Below are 20,348 nucleotides of genomic sequence, written 5' to 3'. Positions count from 1 at the left end.
TAAAAATTATTTAAAATGATTTCACACTTTTGTATTTTCTTGATGTGTTCCAAACTAATTTGATACTCTGTAAGAGTTGTGATAAACATTAGGCAGCAATTACATATTTGAATATGAAAGTGTTTGTTCTGTGGAATGAAGTCCATGTTGCATATATTCTAAAGTCTTTCAGTTAATGCGTCTGTTGCTTAAATTGTAGTTCTTGCACTTCAAATCTGTTAAGTTATTAAATGCAAGGCCCAAAGATGAGCAGGTAGAATGAAAAGAAGCTTCTTTAAATCTAAAAAAATTGCGAGCCATAATAAAACAAGTTTTTCTCCAACCACAAGGGCTATTTGAATGTTGGTCTTAACACTTGAGATTTGTTAGTGTGTGTATATATATTTATCTTACTGGTTTAAGAGTTATTGAATATGGGTTTAAACCGCTCCCATATATCACTGAACAGTCTCTCTGCAAGGCTTGACTTTGATAAAGTGAAGCAGAACAAAATTAGACGTTTTCCATTTTTGTTTCATATAAATGTTCTCATGTAACACGCTATTTATCACTAGTGTTCAATACAGCAGTTACTTACACTAAATAAATCCAAAACGCTTTGTGCGCTCAAATTATCATACAATATTTGTGCATATCAAATTTTTTTTTTTTCCATGATTTTGTCATCTTAGCTGTCCCCAGGCCAATGTCAGTCTAAGAACCCTCCTTTTAAATCGTGCGGGCTTATGGGATCTGTCTATAGGAGGGGTATTCGGCTAAAATTCAGTGAGATCCAGTTTCCTCATTGAAGGTCTGAAACATCAGTCACATTTTGCACATGTTTTGGACTCTTAAAATGAAGTACTACTTTGAAAATGAACTGAATTGTCCTGCAGCGAAATGTGTATCTGTGGTTAAACTAACCTGTTTAACTATTTTCAGCTCATTTCTTCTCTGTTAACATCATTGTTGATCAGTTAATTTATATTAGGATTCTGATCATATTGATCTCTTAGCTTTATTTTTCTGTGGCTTCATTTCGGCTGCGAGTCGGTACGTTTGATCAAAAGATCTGTTTGGTTTTGTAGCGGCGCTTCATATCGCTGAACATGAGACATACTGCTTTTGAACTGGTAGCTGGAATAATAATAAGAGTCTGTCCATTCTTGATTATAGGCTCTGGTTAAGCTGTCCACACTTCTCTTTTTGGAGCGCCAAGTGAAATAACTTCTGACGTTTTCCAAATGAGATTGACAGCACTGTTGGCCAACCAGAATCCATATTTTGTGACTTGTAAAATGGGATTCACTGAAACTACTCTTCAACTCAGCTGATGCTGTGTGGGAGGAGGAATGGAAAGAGATCTTGTGAAGCCGTAGGTTGGGAGCTTTACGGAGAGTTAACGTGTTCACCTGTAGCATATTGCTAACGAACACCAGAGCTACAAACATGACGTGTGTTCGATATGAGATATTAGTTAATGTTGAGCTTTAGTGGTTAAATTGTGTTCGGAGTATGTTCAAATGGCTTACATATTACTGTAGCCCAGGCTCTGTTTAATCTGGCATGCAACATTACATTTGTTCATATTCTTTTGTGATTAGTCCAATAAATGTTTTGTTTTTTTACACACACTATAGGCCCCCAGCTGGGTAGCCTTCGTTTATAAAGTGGCTGGATTTTTGATTGCCTCAACATGGCAACACTTGACCTGGCACTCCATTAATTCCTATGATAGTTTGTCGGAGTATACCTGAATCTACCACATCCATCAGACCAAGCACAACAGCTTTTCCTTTAAACCAGCCTTGTTCTGACTCATTCACATGAAAAACTATTTGGCTATTAGTGCATTTAATAACTTATAGGAATCCAATTTAATGAGTTATATTCAAGTGTTCGCACTGTGAAGTTGATTTAACTCGATGCAAGTCTGGACAGAGCTAACCAGAAGGTGAGTGCTACGCTTCTGCAACAATGCTGTAACCTCCATATTAGAGCAGCGGCCGTGAGCCAACCAGTAGGTCACGCTCATGCACCAACATGCTAGCCCATTATCATGGCAGTTTGTAATAGTAACTTAAGTTCATAAAGTCTTGAGCTGCTCGGGCGTGGAGAAAAATCCAATGATTGTATAATAAAAACTAATGATGAAAATGATCAACAGGATACATGTTCTCGGCCGAGGGCCCCTGGATTCTGCAATACACAGCCCACTAAGATACCCTGTTCGTTCAACAAACATTGACTTTTATAAAATGTTGTTCCTGGGAATCCCCGCTTCCCATTGGTCAAGCTAACAGGAAATACATTGGTGCAGTCTGCTTCATTGGCTAAGCCGTATGTTTGTCACTCTGGGTTCCATCTTCCTCTTAAGCAGATTCTATGCGATCTTCAGATCCAAACCCCCACGGGCTCTCTCCCCATCAGGGCAGAGTGACATTCCTCCTGGTTTCAAATACACGCTCATAAGGGATTCCCTTCCTCCTAAGCATTGGAACCCCCAAGGCATCCTTTCTACACATCGATATCCTTCAATAATACAGTAGACTAAAGTAGTCATTACATAAAATGCAATCTGATAGTTCGTGTTCATGAGTTTGTGTCGCTGAGAATGAAAATCATGCCAATGGAAAGCCAATTAGGAGCTTACTTCATGGTGGCCACACAATACATACATGTGAATAAGCTTTTGAATATCCAAAAAGACTATTGGTAGGTGGGAGTGGCACAAGAAAAGGACTTCAACCAGTAGACTGGGGTTTAATACCATGTTGTGGTTTGCCTAAACTGAACTAACTTGATGGGTTTACATTTTTTTACTTAACCCTAGTGGTTATGCTGCCTGAACCTAGCTTTTACGAACACAATGTTGTCCCCCAAAAATGTAATAAAACAAACGTCTTTGACAATCGATTGCATTTTCATGACCATTTGTACACAACATATACCGTCAGCCAGTCTGTGCCACCTGTAGTAACTGAACGCAAAACCAACTGGTAGTACAAAGTAAAAAAAAAATTACACATTTAGAATGAAGCTATATCACACAAGGAACTCTTGTAACAAACCAGACAACCTACTAAAGGGAAAGTACAGACCAATACACAAGCGCAGGGTGATTAGATGGTAAAACTGATCAGTGCAGTGATTTCAGATACAGGAAGTAAAACATGGACTCAACTAAACCACCACAAGGACCATGATATTTACTTTGAAGACCGAATTGGAAACCATTTAGGATCTACAGTTGCTATTTAACTTGCATCAAAAGGTTAACTCAGATACTTGATAACTGAGAAGAAATAAAATCTCAGATTCTGTAATCAACTTTCCTGGCACGGTTTAGCAGAAAGCTACATGCAACTAGTTCACTTTCAAAAAGCTTAAGTGCATTAGATGATTTAGTCCAGCTCAAATGGGTGCAGCTCTGTGGGTTGAAGCACCTGTAATGTGCCAAAATGTTAAGCTAGAGTTTAAGTGCACATGGACCATTATCGCTACAAAGGGAATCAAACCATTGCAATATTGATCCCCTGAACAAATTTATAAAGAGTGAATCTAACAACTTCTACTGTATTTGTACAAAAAGTCACCCATTTAGTCTGTGCAACAGTGCTCACATAAATTGCTGCCGTGACTGTATAACTTATGTAATGTAGGGTGAAACCCCGCCTCCCCCCCCCAAAAAAAAACCTTTAAGCTTGGATACAAATTGAGCAGAGAAAAGAAACTTGCAAGATTTTAGTTTATTCAGAAGATTGCACAAATGGTAACACAATAGGCCCAGAGGAGATTTGTTGTTGGTTGGTAGAGTCTGTTCCTCTTTGTGCTAGAAAAAGAATAGCCATCACCAACTGCATGTAGTTTTAGTTGACAAAATGTTTTCCAGATATCCCTTACCCCGTTTTACTCCTTTTATATCTTGTCCGTAGTTCATCTGGTGTGCAGGTTGCACACACTGGCCTCTGCATGAACCAGCTGCTTGGCTGTGTGAGTCACAAATCTCTGCATCACAGTGGACAAAGATCTGTGGACAGAAGGGTTTATTACACAGGGCTACCATGCGATGGGGCCATTACACGCTTCATGTCAACACAACTCGTATTTTACCTCGTCTTTCAGAACCGCCTCATCTTTAGTGAAGGTGAACATCTTCATAGAGAAGCGTTTGATGTGGGATGGGACTAAAACCCTGGCATCACTCACAACAGGATGGAAAATTGTTACATAGCTGTCGTCTGGATTCTCACATCTGGGGGGAATAAAATACACATTTAAATGCTTCTTTTTAAACCTATACAATTATGTTTTCACAAGTTTTGAGACTGCACCTAGCTTTATGCTACTCATTACCTGTCCACAATGATATCCCAGCTAGGCAGAGACGAACGGTCTTCATCAAGTGTAGCCCAACAGCTCGCCAAGATGAGTTCCAAATTTGGGTCAGTAGACTCAACCAGCTCCACCTCAAAATACAGAGGCTGCCTCAGATATTTTACAACTGGATAATCTTCCGCTTGGTAGAAGAGCTCGAACAATGAATCTGGAGGATAAGAGTCCCATTAGAAAGAGGCATGGCCCAGACGGGGTACAGTCTTGCAAAAACAAGGTTTTTAATAAAGTCAACGTACCCTGGGCTAGCCTCATTTGCACTGTCAACTGTCCTGAGCCGATCTCTGCGGTGGGTTCATAGTGTGTTGGTTTTGAGCTGAAGCCAACAGTCTGAGTCTCATTGACCACATAGTAGCAGGAAATAGTTTGTCTTGGAGAAAAAGAACATTTATTTTATATATATATATATATATATATATTTGGATAAAAGATTGGATGAGTCCCTCTACCTGTACTGCGGACCAACTGGTGATGCTCTTTTGTTGTAAGGCAAGGTAATCTCATTTTCATACAGCATGTAGTGATCAAAGAACTTATTGAAAAGAGACCAGAAGCATTAGAATGTTGAACACAATAATGCGGATTTAAGATGAACTAACACTTACTGTTCTTGTGGTTCCACAGGACGCAACACTGAAAGAGAAATATGCAAAGCGATCATCGCTGAATGCCGGTTTGCACGACTGGTCCTTTAGTGTCAGCCTACTTGGGATGATATTGGTAACAGAATCCACCTTCACAGCCGTAGCAGTCATCGTACCATTGGGGTAGCATTCTGAGGGTAGAGGTGGTAAGGGTGAAGACAATGTCCTACAATCCCATCAGCAGAAACACTACAATTTCAAAGTCTTACTAGTTGTTGTTAAGGGGAAGTTGCAGGACAAGAAAAGATCAGCAAGCACCCAGTCGTTGCTGGTATGCAACAGAAAGAAGTCAACGCTGGCTCTTAGTGAATCTGAGGTTATCATCTATAAAACAAAGAGGGAAGTTATCCAGTGCAGAAGACTCATGGTGAGATGTTAGTAAATCATACCTCGAAGGTCGTATCCTTGGCAGTGTAGGGCAGTACGAGGCTGAAGTGAGTGCTGTTTTCTTGGAACTGGTAGTCAGCCATCTCAGGTGTCAGATGATGAAGCCCAACCATTGCCTTGACATTGTTGCCTTGACTCCCGTATTTCACATTGATGTAAAACTGGTTCTGGTCACAGGTGCCAGTGATGGTGGGTAGCTCTAAAAGCAGAGAAATGGTTGACCAATGGACAGAGCATCTTTCTCTTATACTCTCAGGGAGGTTGTGTTGCTGTCATTTCATATTCAAACCCAAGGTTTTTGGTCAGTTTGCAGCCATATAATATCTTTCAGTCGACTGGGAAATTTCATATCATTAGTTAAATTTCTATCCCCAGTCACCATGTGGGTCACAGCTAGAGACTGTGAATAGTTCTCACCAACATCCTGCAGAGACTCCTGCAACTCGACTGGGTGGGCAAATGGAGTTTCTTCAGGCAGGATCATAAACCCAAAGATCAGAGAGAGGGAGTAGGTTGTAACCAAGGGTTCAGGATTCTGCAGATGTAAACAGCTCAGTCATGTCACTGAAACACTTAAATACAGAGGAACCAAGCTGGCACCAAGTAACATTTAGCATCTATAATTTCACTTGCCTCTTTCAGGACAATATCTGCATCAAAGGGCACTAAAACAGAGATGCTCTTGGTTCCATTAGAGTAGCGGTGCTCCTGGATGGTGAAACCTCTGGCATTGCTCTCTTCAACAGTGAGAACTCTGGTGAAGAAGGTGATGTTCCTCAGCACCACATCATGAAGAAGGGGCCCCAAGAGAACACTGAACACCCGGGCCTCTGGGACAGTATCTGAGGAATAGAAAACAGGTTTATAGCCAACTCCATTAGCCTAAGGTCCTGTCATCTATCAGATAATGTGACTTACTTTCTTGGACATGGGGATGTTGAAGCATAAGAGGGGTGGTAATGGGGAATAAAACCTTGTATCTGGTATCATCTTGGGTGTCAGTGGTCCTCCACAGTACCTCAAGCATGGGCTCCACAATATAGGTGATATGGTACTGGTAATCTGGTGCATGGCTCTGCAATTGTTCATGACATTACTAAAACGAACAAAATATAAAAGTGACTCTTGCATTTCTAAGCTAAAAGGACTTCCCAACCTTATAGTGGCCATCAGGCGAGCCAACTGTGATCTCAATGACGATGTAGAGATCTGTGGTCGATAGAGTGTATCCTCGTGCCGCCATCTGAGAGCTATCAAGTCTCTTCCCGTTGATGCCCATGTGCATTTCTAGGATGTCAAAGCTGCCATCTACCAGTGGTGTCACACGGCGAGGTACGTGCCAAGAGATTATATTGTTGAGGAAGAGGACGCCACCTGTTAATGATAAAACAAACTGTTGACACAACTGTGACGACACAACGGTAACCGTGTTCATACACTGATTGCTCGAGACTTGCCTGTGGGACAAGCAGCTGCCAAGTTCACCACACTCAGACCATGTGGTGCCTTGTAGTAGGCACTCACCCTGAAAACTTCCATGGAGACTCCACCCACCTATGAGATGTCAGGTTTTATAAATCAAGGCCAAGTTTAATGTAAAACACTTGATGGATGCATTTTTTTTTTACTTCTTCAGAAGTAGTCTCAGCTGTATTGTACGGGGATCGCATAACCAGACGTGTCGAGGTCACCATGGCACCATAGCCGGCTTGTTCAGCCTCCCTCAGCACCATCGACACTGGTTCTGGGGTGTAAAATGTAAACTTCCAGATACCATGTGCTGCCCCAGAGGCCTATAAGGAAGAGGAGAATAATACATAAATTAATTAATAATTTCTTCTGTTGAATGAGATAACAAATGGTGCATGTTGAAAAGCAAGTCCACACGTACATCAGGAATGGTGTCGATCTGTTTAACATCTTGAGCCTGTCCCTTAGCTTCAGGAGTAGCAATGTGGTGTGAGACCTAAAGAAAAAGAAATGGTGGCTTAATAGTTTGTTAGAGCTAAGTTGGTAGAACTATCGATGTTAAGTAACCTACTTCCATGTAGTTCCTGTCGCAGAGAATCTCTCTGGAGGCCCACCGAGTGTAGCTACAAGTCTGCGTCACATCATGGGTAACCACGTCTGAGCCACTGGGGCCGTACATCCGGAGCCTTAAGCCAACATTAAAGCTTCGGTCGTCCTAATTTGGCATTTGGAAAGTCAAGAGCTTAAATCCAGAATTTTTAATAAAAATAAATACTCTAGTTGGTGTTCGCCAATCGGGGAAACATGTTGTAGTGGCTAAAATAAATACATTTTCTTTTTTTACTCCACATGTTAATTATTGGCTGTTTTAGATGGCCACTGTACATAACACTTGTCGTCAAGATTACTCAATATGCTAAAATAAAATCCTTTAATGCAAAAAAATAAAATAAATGAATGTCATCTGATAAAATGAGCTCAAACATACTTGGTTGTCCACGTAGCAGCCCAGCAGAGACGAGTAGATTCTGGTGTTACCCCACGGGTCAGACTCCATGCTGTATCCACACTGAGCGGCCAAGTTGGGTGTTAACACAATGTGCTGGGTGCCATCTGGGGAACAATAAAGACAAGCATGACAGGACACCACTCCTAGTGATAAACCAATCATGCACATTGTACACTTACTGATGGCCTCCACCTCAAGCGCATTCCCCACTGCTAGGGCCTTGTCCAATGACAGCCTCATTAGATTACCTGCGCAGTCTGAATGTAAACCACTGCCTGTTAAAAGAAAAGGCTTGTGAGGAAGAGTAAACTTTCTGTGATATGGTAAAGTATATTTGTTTGAATTCAGGCTTACTTGACTGTGAATTGACCTTCAGATTTGGCCTTGCTTGACCCAAGAGGATTACTGCAGCCATCAAGTTCCATAACAAACTTCAACAAGCAAAATACATAATTTAGCAACTTTCAGTGTGCAGCTAGCAGTTTTTAAAGAAAGAAAGTAAATTAACTTACATGTTGCCGAGCCTCCACATGTTGCAGTCTGAGGGCAGCCAAACAAAAGAACTAGAGGAATCCAATCCCTATCAGCTTGGCACTGAACACCCAGCACACCCGATAACAGAACAACTCTGAAGAGAAGTGACTGACTGCTTTCTGATCCATCAACAGCTGTTTTATACATCAGTTAATTACAATACACAGGTGAGACCATCACCAGCTGTTTCAAAAAGACACATAACAGGTGATCTTCCGTTCTGTTTTGACTGATGCCAGAGTTCAGTATTTTTCTAACTGCTAACACATCCCAATGTTTGCCTTCCCCAAAGTCAAAACAGAAAAGACAAATGAAAAAGGGGAAGAAGAGCATAGTTTTGGTTAAATAAATATATATGCTATAAACATCAACTGCATTAACATTAGTTCATATCTTGTAGCTCTTTGTCCATTGTAATGTTGCGGTCCAGTGGGTAGAGCTTGCAATGTGCAGTGTTCAAACCAGGATGACGGAGTGAAAGGCAAGACCTCTCTCACACTGATGACATCTCACTTTTACGCACACAAGTAAGTTTTCTATTTTTGAGATCGGATAAATACTCATGTTTATTTTAATTTTTTTATTGTAATGGCTTTTGTAAGATATATATATATATATATATATATATATATATATATATATATTCTTCTTTTTTTCCTCCACAGGTCAAACATTGGCTGTTATAGATGGCCACAGTATAAAACACGTGTCGCCAGGAACAACACTCATAGGCTAAAATAAATCCTAGTAAAGAGTATTCAAAAGGATTATACACTTTTACATTGTTCTCTTAGCTAAATCACCCAGGGGATTTCTTTTTTTTCAGCCGTAATTATGTTTCAAATGGTTAGGATGAGTTCCTAACTGAGGGTTGGGGGGAGACACGTGTGTCTGAGCTTTGACCTAAACTAGTTTAATACCAATGTGTCAAAAAACACAGCTTGGTCAGTGGCACTCAAACCTGAAGAAAAGTGCTTTCCTGCACAATCCTTCCTGATAAACATTAGGCAGCAATGAAGTAAAATTAGCTGAATATGCTGAATTAGCTGTATGTTTGTTCTGTGGAATAAAGTCCACATTGCATATTCTATTCTAAAGTCCTCCTGTGTCCCTTTTTTAGTTAATGGCATCTGTTGTTTCGTAATAAAAAATATGTATAGTGTGAAAATTGTATTATTTCTTACACTTACCCACACTGATCTCTTGACCACTTTCAGTCGAGCACAAACACGCATGTACAAAAATCTACCTTATATTGGAGACATTGTCGAACAATAAATGTCAGCGTTTCCTTTAACCCAGCCTTGTTCTCTGGCTCATTCACATGAACAAATTAATTCGAACTGACCTAATCCATGACAACCCAGAGCTCAGACCAGGAAGCAGAAGCAGCGTTGTAGTTTTACACCCTTCTCTGCACTTCCATTAGAGCAGTTACCGACCCAAAACTCAAAAGAAACTGTGTCTGAACCACGGCCACTTAAATTAATTAAATCAAAAAGTAACCAGAAGAGGAGTTTATTACCTCATAAAAGTTAACACCACTATTTCAACAGTGCAACAAAATAGTATAATTCAATTTGGACTCCTAAATATTAGATCTATATCATCTAAAGCTGTATTAGTAAATGATTTAATATCAGACAATCACATTGATTTATGTTGTCTTACTCAAACCTGGCTGAGTCATGAAGAATATGTCAGCCTAAATGAATCAACTCCTCCAAGTCATACTAATACTCACATTCCTCGAGGCACCGGCCGTAATCAAGTGCTTCATGTCCCTTAATCCCGTAACTGTCCATGCTGGATCTGTCCCCGTTGATTTATAAAGCACAATACCACATTAACACGACAGAATCCAGCTAACCAAACCTTCCTGGTGTACTGGTCTCTACAGAAGCTTCCTGTGCCGCTTCCTTTTCAGCCAGTCTGTTCTCTTGTTAAGTCTGGTTGATCTGGGCCCAGCTGTTTTACCTATAGTTTCTGCGCCAAAGTTCTTCTCTCAAACGGGTCTTGGAGAAGAGATTTTAACAGGTCGGATCTTCTTGGAAGAGAAGTGCTCGTGCTGGCCGTTGTCATGTCGTTAAAAAAAACGCCTGACGAGCTTTTGGGCCCAAAGCTGAATCTATTTTAGGACGCTGATAGACTAAATGGTATATCAGTTATTTATATGTTTAAGCAATAATAGGCTAAACTGCTTCTTAGACCTGTCTCTTCTGGGCCAAAATGATTTGGCCCCAGCGCAGCTGAGACATGCAGACAGGCGGAGAGGATGTGCAGGAAGTGCAGGAAAAGCATATTTTTGGCGCAGATATCCGATTTTACAAATATTACTGGGTATGTTTCATATTTCCAAAACACAAATATTGACAATTTGTATAGTTTATAAATATTCTGAATATTATGGTAAGAGTGAAACTGTATGATGTAAATGTAATTACATGTATTAGTTATGACCACTAGTCGGCACTGTTCAGGCGTCTGGGGGTGTGAGGGTAAGGCGAGAAGCAGAGAAGAAGAAAAACTTGGCGGTACAGCCTGTGAAGCACGGTGACCACAAACACCACACCAACGGGCCCCTATGCAAAACATGATCACATCCAGGCCTTTTGAGGAGATTACAGCAGACTTGACAGAGTTGCCACTTACTCGCTGTGGTCATCGCTATGTACTTGTTGTAATGGATTATTTTACTAAGTACCTCAACTTGTATGCACTTTCTGATCAACGAGCAACCACTGTGGCTAAATGTTTATTTGAAGACTACATTAGCCACCACGGTGTCCCTCAAAGTTTGCATACTGACCAAGGCCATTAGTTTGACTCGAATCTTGTCAAAGAACTGTGTTCCCGCTTGGGAATACACAAAACACGGACATCCCCCTATCATGCTATGTCAGATGGCATGGTGGAATGGGCAAACAGGGCCATCAAGGACCAGTTGGCAAAATACCTATACGCCAGAGGAGGTGAAGGGGTCGGCCACCTGAGACAGGTTGAATTTGCATTTAACACAAGTGTTCACTCGTCCACCAAACACACACCGTTCTCCCTGGCACATGGTAGAGAAGCCCGTCTGCCTGCTGATGTCCTGCTTGGAGACTCCCCAGCAGTTTCAAATGCCACTCGAGGTACGCCGAGTGAACATGCCAATTCTGTATTGAGGAGACTGTGTGCTGCGTTTCACTCTGTTGCACAAAACATTGAGGCAGCAGTTGCTCAACAAAAGCACTACTATGATAGTCGGATGAAACACACAGCCTATGAGCCAGGTGACTTGGTGTGGGTTGACCTTCCAGCCCTTGCTAGACAAAAGCTGTCACCAAAGTGGTCGGGCCCGTTCAAAATACTGCAAAGGTTCGGCTCAGGCGGGGGTGGCATTGGAGTAGACTATGAACTGTTGGACCAGCGGGATCCGAGAGCGAAGCCTAAGGTCATTCACTACAACCGCCTGAAACCTCATCGCTCTGCCTGGTCAACTGGAAAAGATCCACCTTTACCTATAGGACGAGCTGCAGCAACAAACAGCCCAGCTCACTCACTGCCTACTGCACTCAGGCTCCAGACCGTATGTTTACGGGAGTCCAGCCACACCAAGATGCTCTGTGCCTCCAGATAGGGTTCGGACTAATAGTTGTCCTCCAACTCAAGGGGCTGCCACTACCATAACACCTGTGGGACACAACTGTCTCCGGTAGTACTGGCTTTCAATGGAGTAAGGACCAAGTCCGGCCGCTGTGTGCGTCCCCCAGTACGTCATGGAACTGTTGTCTGAACCGTCGCTTGTTCTTGCTGGTGGATTAACGAGCATGTTAACATGAATGGGGAGAGTATGCTGTTCTACTACTTGTTATAGCCCTCACTCTTACTCCTGTTTATTACCATCACCTGTTTATATTGGTATTTAGTATAGGTTGGTATGTGTGCCAAAGATATACATTCAGCTATTTTGAAGTGAGGACACTTCTTTTGTAAGGGGGGGGGGGGGGGGGGGGGGGGGATGTGTAAATGTGAAATTGTATGATGTAAACGTAATTACATGTATTGGTTATGACCACTTGTCGGCGCTGTTCAGGCGTCTGGAGGTGTGAGGGTAAAGGGGAAGAAGGAGAGAAGAGGGGAACTTGGCGGTACAGCTGGAATGTGGAGTTGAACTAAAGTTATGAGTAAAACCCAGGACGTCTTGCACTGATTTATTCCTGCTCATACACCCACGTCACTTAGACTATTAACAGTTATCATAACAGACAGTGGGCTGCACGGTGGTGTAGTGGCTAGCACTGTCGCCTCACAGCAAGAGCGCCGCGGGTTCAATTCCCGGTCGGAGCGGTCCTTCTGTGTGGAGTTTGCATGTTCTCCCCGTGGCAGCGTGGGTTCTCTCCGGGCTCTCCGGCTTCCTCCCACAGTCCAAAGACATGCTGCAGGTTAATTGATCTCTAAATTGCCCATAGGTGTGAATGTGAGAGTGAATGGTTGTATGTCCCTACATGTGCCCTCGATGGACTGGCGGCCTGTCCAGGGTGTCCCCTGCCTTCGCCCTATGTCAGCTGGGATAGGCTCCAGCGCCCCCGCGACCCTAATGAGGATAAGCGGTATTGAAAATGGATGGATGGATGGATGGATGGATAACAGACAGTTATCATTTCTAGAGTAGAGATGTTTTCTCTCTGTAGTCTGTTAAACAAACTGCATTGAGTATTTATATACTGTTCTGTTTATACAAGCAGGGCCGACATCTAATGGCATCAGTTTTGTTGAAGAAAATCATATAACAGTTTGAACACCCTACAATTAGATTAATAAGAAAACGGTTTATGTAACTTGTTTTAATAAAACATATGATTTTGTATCAGTTCGTAGGAATCAGGAAGTTAGAAATTTGTAGAAAGAAGATTGACTGCGTCATGGCGTCCCGTACATAAATCCTGTGTTCTGCCAAAAGGTTATCTTGACCCAAACGAAGGAAATCAAATGAGTGGCCAAGTTTTTCAGTTTTTCTTTGGTTGTTGATTCAAACCGACTGATTTGATTGGTGGAAAGGCTGCATTTACAAAATAAATATATGCTCATGATACTAAGACATTGGACTTGTTGAATGTTGCCAATTAAAAAACTTTGCGCTTGGTTGCTACTCCAAATCACTCATTTTACCACAACATATTTGGAATCCAACCAAAAGAGAGGATGGTTATGGGATTGTCTAGATAAATATTGGTAAAATTAGGCATTTGTGCATTAAGTTTTAATTGTAGCTTTTCTATTGGTATATTGCATTATACCCAGTTGGCTCAAATAGTGGTTGGACGACCAGACCAGTTTCCCACTCCGGACCATCTGAAGCACTCAGATGACATGGAGGAAACGGGCCTAAGCTGAATCTCACCATAAAGACGGGAGCCTGAATTTTCCTGAAAGACATCCAAAATCACGTCACGTTTTATCTTTCCAGAAGGATGACATGAAAATGTATACAAATTAAGGTTTCACTCTAAATAGAGTGTATTAATCAAATGTTTCTACATTCATATTCAAAGGTCACAATTCATTTAGTAAATGTACCAGTGTTTTAGCTAAAATACATGTTAAACTGAAGTTTAATAAACGATGCAAAAATAAGCACTGGTATAGGCTTTGATATTCTCTTGAACACTGGAATTAAGTCGAATTTTCAAGTCAATTTGCCAAACTACTGGATAGGGGGGGTCAAATAAAAATCGTGGTCTTCGGGACCTACCGAGATGGAAAACTCGTTCATAGGGCAATTGTCGCAGCCTTTTTAATGCTTAGATTCTGCAAGCAACTTCACTTTTCTGACCATGACGGCAGAAAGACACATTAATGGTCACTTTCAAAAAGCTTCAGTACATTAGACAATTCAGTCTAGCGAAGCTCTGGGCTAAAGCGCCACATGGACCATTACCCCTAGCTGCTAAAATGAATCGAATAATTGATCTGAAAGAACAATATCTAAAGTCGTTGTCTTGCAGCTTCTACCGCATTTGTATACAAAGAGTGACCCGTTGTTGTCTAATGTGAAGGTAACCACAAAAAAAAAAAAAAATTGCTGCCCTGAATGTATGACACGTGTAATGCAGGGTTAAAGACAAAAGGACTTTGCAAAGCTTTGATACAAATTGAGTGAAGAGATGACTGCAGAAGTTTAAAGAACTTGGTTTATTCAGAAGTTTGACCAGAGGTTAACACAATAGGCCCAGAGGAGATTTGCCTTTGGTTAGTAGAGTCGGTTCCCCTTTGCACTATAAAAGAAAAAAAAACACAAATAGCGATTCACCAACTGCATGTAGTTTCATTTGACAAAATGTTTCCAAATGTCACTTACCCCGTTTTACTCCTTTTCTCTCTTGTCTGTAGTTCATCTGGTGTGCAGGTTGCACACACTGGCCTCTGCATGAACCAGCTGCTTGGCTGTGTGAGTCACAAATCTCTGCATCACAGTGGACAAAGATCTGTAGACAGAAGGGTTTATTACACAGGGCTACCATGCGATGGGGCCATTACATGCTTCATGTCAACACAACTCGTATTTTACCTCGTCTTTCAGAACCTCCTCATCTTTAGTGAAGGTGAACATCTTCATAGAGAAGCGTTTGATGTGGGATGGGACTAAAACCCTGGCATCACTCACAACAGGATGGAAAATTGTCACAAAGCTGTCGTCTGGATTCTCACATCTGGGGGGAATAAAATACACATTTAAATGCTTATTTTTTAAACCTATAAAATTATGTTTTCACAAGTTTTGAGACTGCACCTAGCTTTATGCTACTCATTACCTGTCCACAATGATATCCCAGCTTGGCAGAGACGAACGGTCTTCATCAAGTGTAGCCCAACAGCTCTCCAAGATGAGCTCCAAATTTGGGTCAGTAGACTCAACCAGCTCCACCTCAAAATACAGAGGCTGCCTCAGATATTTTACAACTGGATAATCTTCCGCTTGGTAGAAGAGCTCGTACAATGAATCTGGAGGAGAAGTCAAATTAGAAAGAGGCATGGCCCAGACAGGGTACAGTCTTGAAAAAACAAGGTTTTTAATAAAGTCAACTTACCATGGGCTAGCCTCATTTGCACTGTCAACTGTCCTGAGCCGATCTCTGCGGTGGGTTCATAGTCTCTTGGTTGTGAGCTGAAGCCAACAGTCTGAGTCTCATTGACCACATAGTAGCACAAAATAGTTTGTCTTGAAGAAAATAAAGAGCAATAAATACACTGGGGTGACCCTCACGAGAAAGTATTTTAGGATAAAAGATTGGACCAGTCCCTTTACCTGTACTGCGGACCAACTGGTGATGTGTGGGATGCTCTTTTGTTGTAAGGCCAGGCAATCTCATTTTCATACAGCATGTAGTGGTCAAATAACTTAAAAGACCAGACTCATTAGAACGTTGACAAAAATAATGTGGGCATTTAAGGTGAACTAACACTTACTGTTCTTGTGGTTCCACAGGAAGCAACACTGAAAGAGAAATATGCAAAGCGATCATCGCTGAATGCCGGTTTACACGACTGGTCCTTTAGGGTCAGCCTACTTGGGATGATATTAGTCACAGAATCCACCTTCACAGCCGTAGCAGTCATCGTTCCATTGGGGTAACATTCTGAGGGTAGAGGTGGTAAGGGTGAAGACAATGTCCTACAATCCCATCCGTAGAAACACTACCTTTTTCTAAGTCTTACTGGTTGCTCTTAAGGGAAAGTTGCAGGCCAAGAAAAGATCAGCAAGCACCCAGTCGTTGCTTGTATGCAACAGAAAAAAGTCAATGCGGACTCTTAGTGATTCTGAGGTTATCAGCTGTAAAACAAAGAGGGGAAATTAGCAAGTGCAGAAGATTAAGGCTGAGATGTTACAGTGAAACATACCTCAAAGACTGTGTCCTTGGCAGTGTAGGGCAGAACGAGGCTCAAGTGAGTGCTGTTTTCATGGAACTGGTAGTCAGCCATCTCAGGTGTCAGATGATGAAGTCCAACCATTGCCTTGAAATTGTTGCCTTGACTCCCGTATTTCACACTGATGTAAAACTGGTTCTGGTCACAGGTGCCAGTGATGGTGGGTAGCTCTAAGCAGAGAAAAGGTTTACCATTGGACTGAGCATCTTTCTCCCTTATGCTCAGTGGGGTTGTTTTGGTGTCATGTAATATTTAACGAGAAACAGACAAGGCATTTGGTCAGTTTGCTTCCATTTCACATCTTTCAGTCGACTTACAAACAAGATTTTGATTTTTCTGGAAGGCACCAAAACCACATTTAAAAACTGAAGGTTTAATGGCAATATCAGTTAAATTGCTCTCCCCAGTCACCTGTTGGTCAAAGCAATTATGAGCTAGATACCATAAAAATATATCTCACCAACATCCTGCAGAGACGCCTGCAACTCGACTGGGTGGGCAAATGGAGTTTCTTCAGGCAGGATGATAAACCCAAAGATCAGAGAGAGGAAGTAGGTTGTAACCAAGGGTTCAGGATTCTGCAGATGTAAACAGCTCAGTCATGTCACTGAAACACTTAATACATAGCCAATAAGATGGCACCAAGTGACATTTAGCAATTATGATTTCACATACATATTTCAGGACAATATCTGCATCAAAGGGCACTAAAACAGCGATGCTCTTGGTTCCATTAGAGTAGCGGTGCTCCTGGACGGTGAAACCTCTGGCATTGCTCTCTTCAACAGTGAGAACTCTGGTGAAGAACGTGATGTTCCTCAGCACCACATCATGAAGAAGGGGCCCCAAGAGAACGCTGAACACCCGGGCCTCTGGGACAGTATCTGAGGAATAGAAAACAGGTTTATAGCATTCATCCACAAGCCTGAAGTTTTGTCATCTACCAGTTAATGAGACTTACTTTCTTGGACAAGAGGAGGTTGAAGCATAAGAGGTGTGGTAATGGGGAACAACACCTTGTATCTGGTATTATCTTGTGTGTCAGTGGTCCTCCACAGTAACTCAAGCATGGGCTCCACAATATAGGAGATATGGTACTGGTAATCTGGGGCATGGCTCTGCAATTTTTCATGACATTTTAGTAAAACAAGCAAAGAAAAGTGACTCTTGCATTCTTAAGGTAAGAGACTCCCCAACCTTGTAGTGGCCATCAGGCGAGCCAACTGGGATCTCAATGACGATGTGGAAATCTGTGGCGGATAGCATGTACCCTCGTGCAGCCATCTGAGATCTATCAAGCCTCTTCCCGTTGATGCCCATGTGCATTTCTAGGATTTCAAAGCTGCCATCTACCAGTTGTGTCACACGGCGAGGTACGTGCCAAGAGATTACATTGTTGTTGAAGAGGACGCCGCCTGTTAATGATAAACCAATTGTTGACGCAACTGTGTGACACAGCGGTTACCATGTCTATACACCAATTGCTCGAGACTTGCCTGTGGGACAAGCGGCTACCAAATTCACCACACTCAGACCATGTGGTGCCTTGTAGTAGGCACTCACCCTGAACAGTTTCATGGAGACTCCACCCACCTAAGAGATGTAAGGTGTAATGTCATGCTCTCAAGGCCAAGTTTAATGCAAAACACTTGATATCTGTGTTGCTTACATCACCCGAATAAGTCTCAGCTGTATTGTACGGGGATCGCATAACCAGACGGGTCGAGGTCACCATGGCACCATAGCCGGCTTGTTCAGCCTCCCTCAGCACCATCGACACTGGTTCTGGGGTGTAAAATGTAAACTTCCAGATACCATGTGCTTCCCCAGAGGTTTATAAGGAAGAGGAGAATAATACATGAATTAATTAATAATGTCTTCTGTTGAATGAGATAACAAATGGTGCATGTTGAAAAGCAAGTCCACACGTACATCAGGAATGGTGTCGATCTGTTTAACATCTTTAGACGGTCCCTTAGCTTCAGGAGTAGCAATGTGGTGTGAGACCTAAAGAAAAATAAATGGTGGCTTAGTTTGTTAGAGCTAAGTTGGTAGAACTATCGATGTTAAGTAACCTACTTCCATGTAGTTCCTGTCGCAGAGAATCTCTCTGGAGGCCCACCGAGTGTAGCTACAAGTCTGCGTCACATCATGCGTAACCACGTCTGATCCACTGGGGCCGTACATCCGGAGCCTTAAGCCAACATTAAAGGTTTGATCGTCCTACAAATTAAATGCATGAAACAATTTTGAATTCATTTCAGCTCTATTGACAATTACCTAGTATTTACAAAATATATTAAAACATCACCTTTGGAAATTTCACTGTATATCCAATTGCAGTAAAACATGGGGAGGTTTTTCAGGAAAGCACTTATAATACAAACTATTGTGTGCCTTAAAAGTAAGTCTCAAGAAGTTTTTTCTCACTTGCAAATTATAATAATTTGTCATCCAATAAAATAGCTCAAACACACTTGGTTGTCCACGTAGCAGCCAAGCAGAGACGAGTAGATTCTGGTGTTACCCCACGGGTCAGACTCCATGCTGTATCCACACTGAGCAGCCAAGCTGGGTGTTAAGACAATGTGCTGGGTGCCATCTGGGGGGGGGGGGGGGGGGGGGGGGGGGACAATAAAGACAAGCATGACAGAACACCACTCCTAGTGATAAACCAATCATGCAGATCGTATACTTACTGATGGCCTCCACCTCAAGCTCATTCCCCACTGCTAGGGCCTTGTCCAATGACAGCCTCATTAGATTATCTGCGCAGTCTGAATGTAAACCACTGCCTGTTAAAAGAAAAGGCTTGTGAGGAAGAGTAAACTTTCTGCATCAATGTGAAAGTATATTTGTTTGAATTCAGGCTTACTTGACTGCGAATTGACCTTCAGATTTGGTCTTGCTTGGCCCAGAAAGATTACTGCAGCCATCAAGTTCCATAACAAACTTCAACAAGTAAAAACACATCATTCAGAGACTTTAAGTGTGCAGCTAGCAGTCTTTGCAAAAAGAAAGTAAATTAACTTACATTTTCCAGAACCTCCACATGTTGCAGCCAAACAAAAAATGAGAGAAATCCAATCACTATCAGAGCTTGGCACTGGACAACAGACCAACTCTGCAGAGAAGTGACTAACTGCTTTCAGATCCATCACCAGCTGTTTTATAAATTCGTTAATTACAATACACAGGTGAGACCAACACCAGCTGTTTTATATTTCCATTAATTACAAAGCACTGATGATATCATCACCAGCTGTTTTATACATCCGTTAATTACAATACACAGGTGAGACCATCACCAGCTGTTTTATATACACCAGTTAATTACAATTCTCAAGTGACCTGGCTCTAAAGCCATGAAAAAAACAGAGTAAGGCGCAGATTTAAGGCAAGCAATAAAGTCATTCATAATAAATGTAGCGCCCTGCTGATTTGATTACATGTGGGTGGTGGTGCGTTTTGTTATGAGGTCTGTTGTTTCCCGACTTTTCTGGGCTGGTTCAGGTGTCCAGAGGGTGGGGAGCCAATCAGAAGGAGGGAGGTGAGTGACGATAAAGGGGAGGTGAAGCTAGAGTTCGGGATGATTTCGAGAGTGGGGGAACAGGTGTGTTAGCGGAAGAGTGAACGGAGGTTTTGGGATTGGCGTCGAGGAGCAGATCCACGGAGGACAGTGAGCCGGGTTGAAAGCGCGGTCGGAGTGCGGCGGACCAGCTGACGGTTAACCCATGAGGGGTTCCTTGAGGACGACGTAGCCGGCGAGAAGAGGGGAGGCAGGACGGAGGTTCCGGGGATCATCGCGCTTCCAGAGGGGACCAGCTGATTTTAGTGGGACTGCATCACTCGCTCTCTCTGGGGACCGTGAGTACTGACCCCGCAGACGGGGAGGATTAACCTGAGCTCCAACAAGCGCGCCAGCCTAGGGTACCCTAGTACAGACTGTTAACGCCCGGGGGATGAGTGTGTGTTTCTGTTATGCGTATTGTTTTGGGAAGAATAAATGTTAATGTGTG

General features: G+C 42.3%; 2 protein-coding genes across 2 annotated transcripts; both read right to left on the bottom strand.

Moving 5' to 3' along the window:
• Positions 1-3,710: 3,710 nt before the first annotated feature.
• LOC117727526 lies at positions 3,711-8,512 on the bottom strand. The gene is made up of 21 exons (XM_034527887.1): positions 8,397-8,512; positions 8,239-8,315; positions 8,064-8,159; positions 7,864-7,988; positions 7,447-7,590; positions 7,297-7,371; positions 7,034-7,198; positions 6,863-6,959; positions 6,562-6,779; positions 6,324-6,480; positions 6,039-6,247; positions 5,823-5,940; positions 5,408-5,604; positions 5,228-5,342; positions 4,980-5,149; positions 4,824-4,906; positions 4,614-4,744; positions 4,336-4,525; positions 4,093-4,234; positions 3,883-4,009; positions 3,711-3,811 (listed from the first exon to the last, which is right to left on the bottom strand). The coding sequence occupies exons 1-21, from the start codon at positions 8,414-8,416 to the stop codon at positions 3,729-3,731; spliced, it is 2,739 nt and encodes a 912-aa protein (XP_034383778.1). The 5' UTR covers positions 8,417-8,512; the 3' UTR covers positions 3,711-3,728.
• Positions 8,513-14,595: 6,083 nt separating this feature from the next.
• On the bottom strand, positions 14,596-19,464 carry LOC117727741. Its single transcript, XM_034528171.1, has 21 exons — positions 19,364-19,464; positions 19,205-19,281; positions 19,029-19,124; positions 18,807-18,931; positions 18,409-18,552; positions 18,262-18,336; positions 17,999-18,163; positions 17,826-17,922; positions 17,527-17,744; positions 17,291-17,447; positions 17,005-17,213; positions 16,790-16,907; positions 16,303-16,499; positions 16,120-16,234; positions 15,871-16,040; positions 15,710-15,801; positions 15,492-15,622; positions 15,216-15,405; positions 14,972-15,113; positions 14,762-14,888; positions 14,596-14,678 (listed from the first exon to the last, which is right to left on the bottom strand). The coding sequence occupies exons 1-21, from the start codon at positions 19,381-19,383 to the stop codon at positions 14,596-14,598; spliced, it is 2,748 nt and encodes a 915-aa protein (XP_034384062.1). The 5' UTR covers positions 19,384-19,464.
• Between the last annotated feature and the right edge of the window lie 884 nt (positions 19,465-20,348).

This window comes from Cyclopterus lumpus, chromosome 24 (assembly GCF_009769545.1).
Source record: "Cyclopterus lumpus isolate fCycLum1 chromosome 24, fCycLum1.pri, whole genome shotgun sequence".
NCBI lineage: Eukaryota > Metazoa > Chordata > Actinopteri > Perciformes > Cyclopteridae > Cyclopterus > Cyclopterus lumpus.
This window is presented reverse-complemented; position numbering and strand designations above follow the sequence as displayed.

Bases quoted from the DNA above. Each gene is read 5' to 3' on its own strand.
- LOC117727741 (XM_034528171.1), bottom strand. From the start codon at position 19,383: ATGTGGAGGTTCTGGAAAAT. The intron at 17,448-17,526 runs GTTGGGGAGTCT...GAAAAATTGCAG, and splicing joins CGCCTGATGGCCACTACAAG to AGCCATGCCCCAGATTACCA. The intron at 16,235-16,302 runs GTATGTTTCACT...TTTGTTTTACAG, and splicing joins CCAAGGACACAGTCTTTGAG to CTGATAACCTCAGAATCACT.
- LOC117727526 (XM_034527887.1), bottom strand. From the start codon at position 8,416: ATGTGGAGGCTCGGCAACAT. The intron at 6,960-7,033 runs GTAAAAAAAAAA...GACATCTCATAG, and splicing joins CTGAGACTACTTCTGAAGAA to GTGGGTGGAGTCTCCATGGA. The intron at 4,745-4,823 runs GTAGAGGGACTC...TTTTTCTCCAAG, and splicing joins CCAGTTGGTCCGCAGTACAG to ACAAACTATTTCCTGCTACT.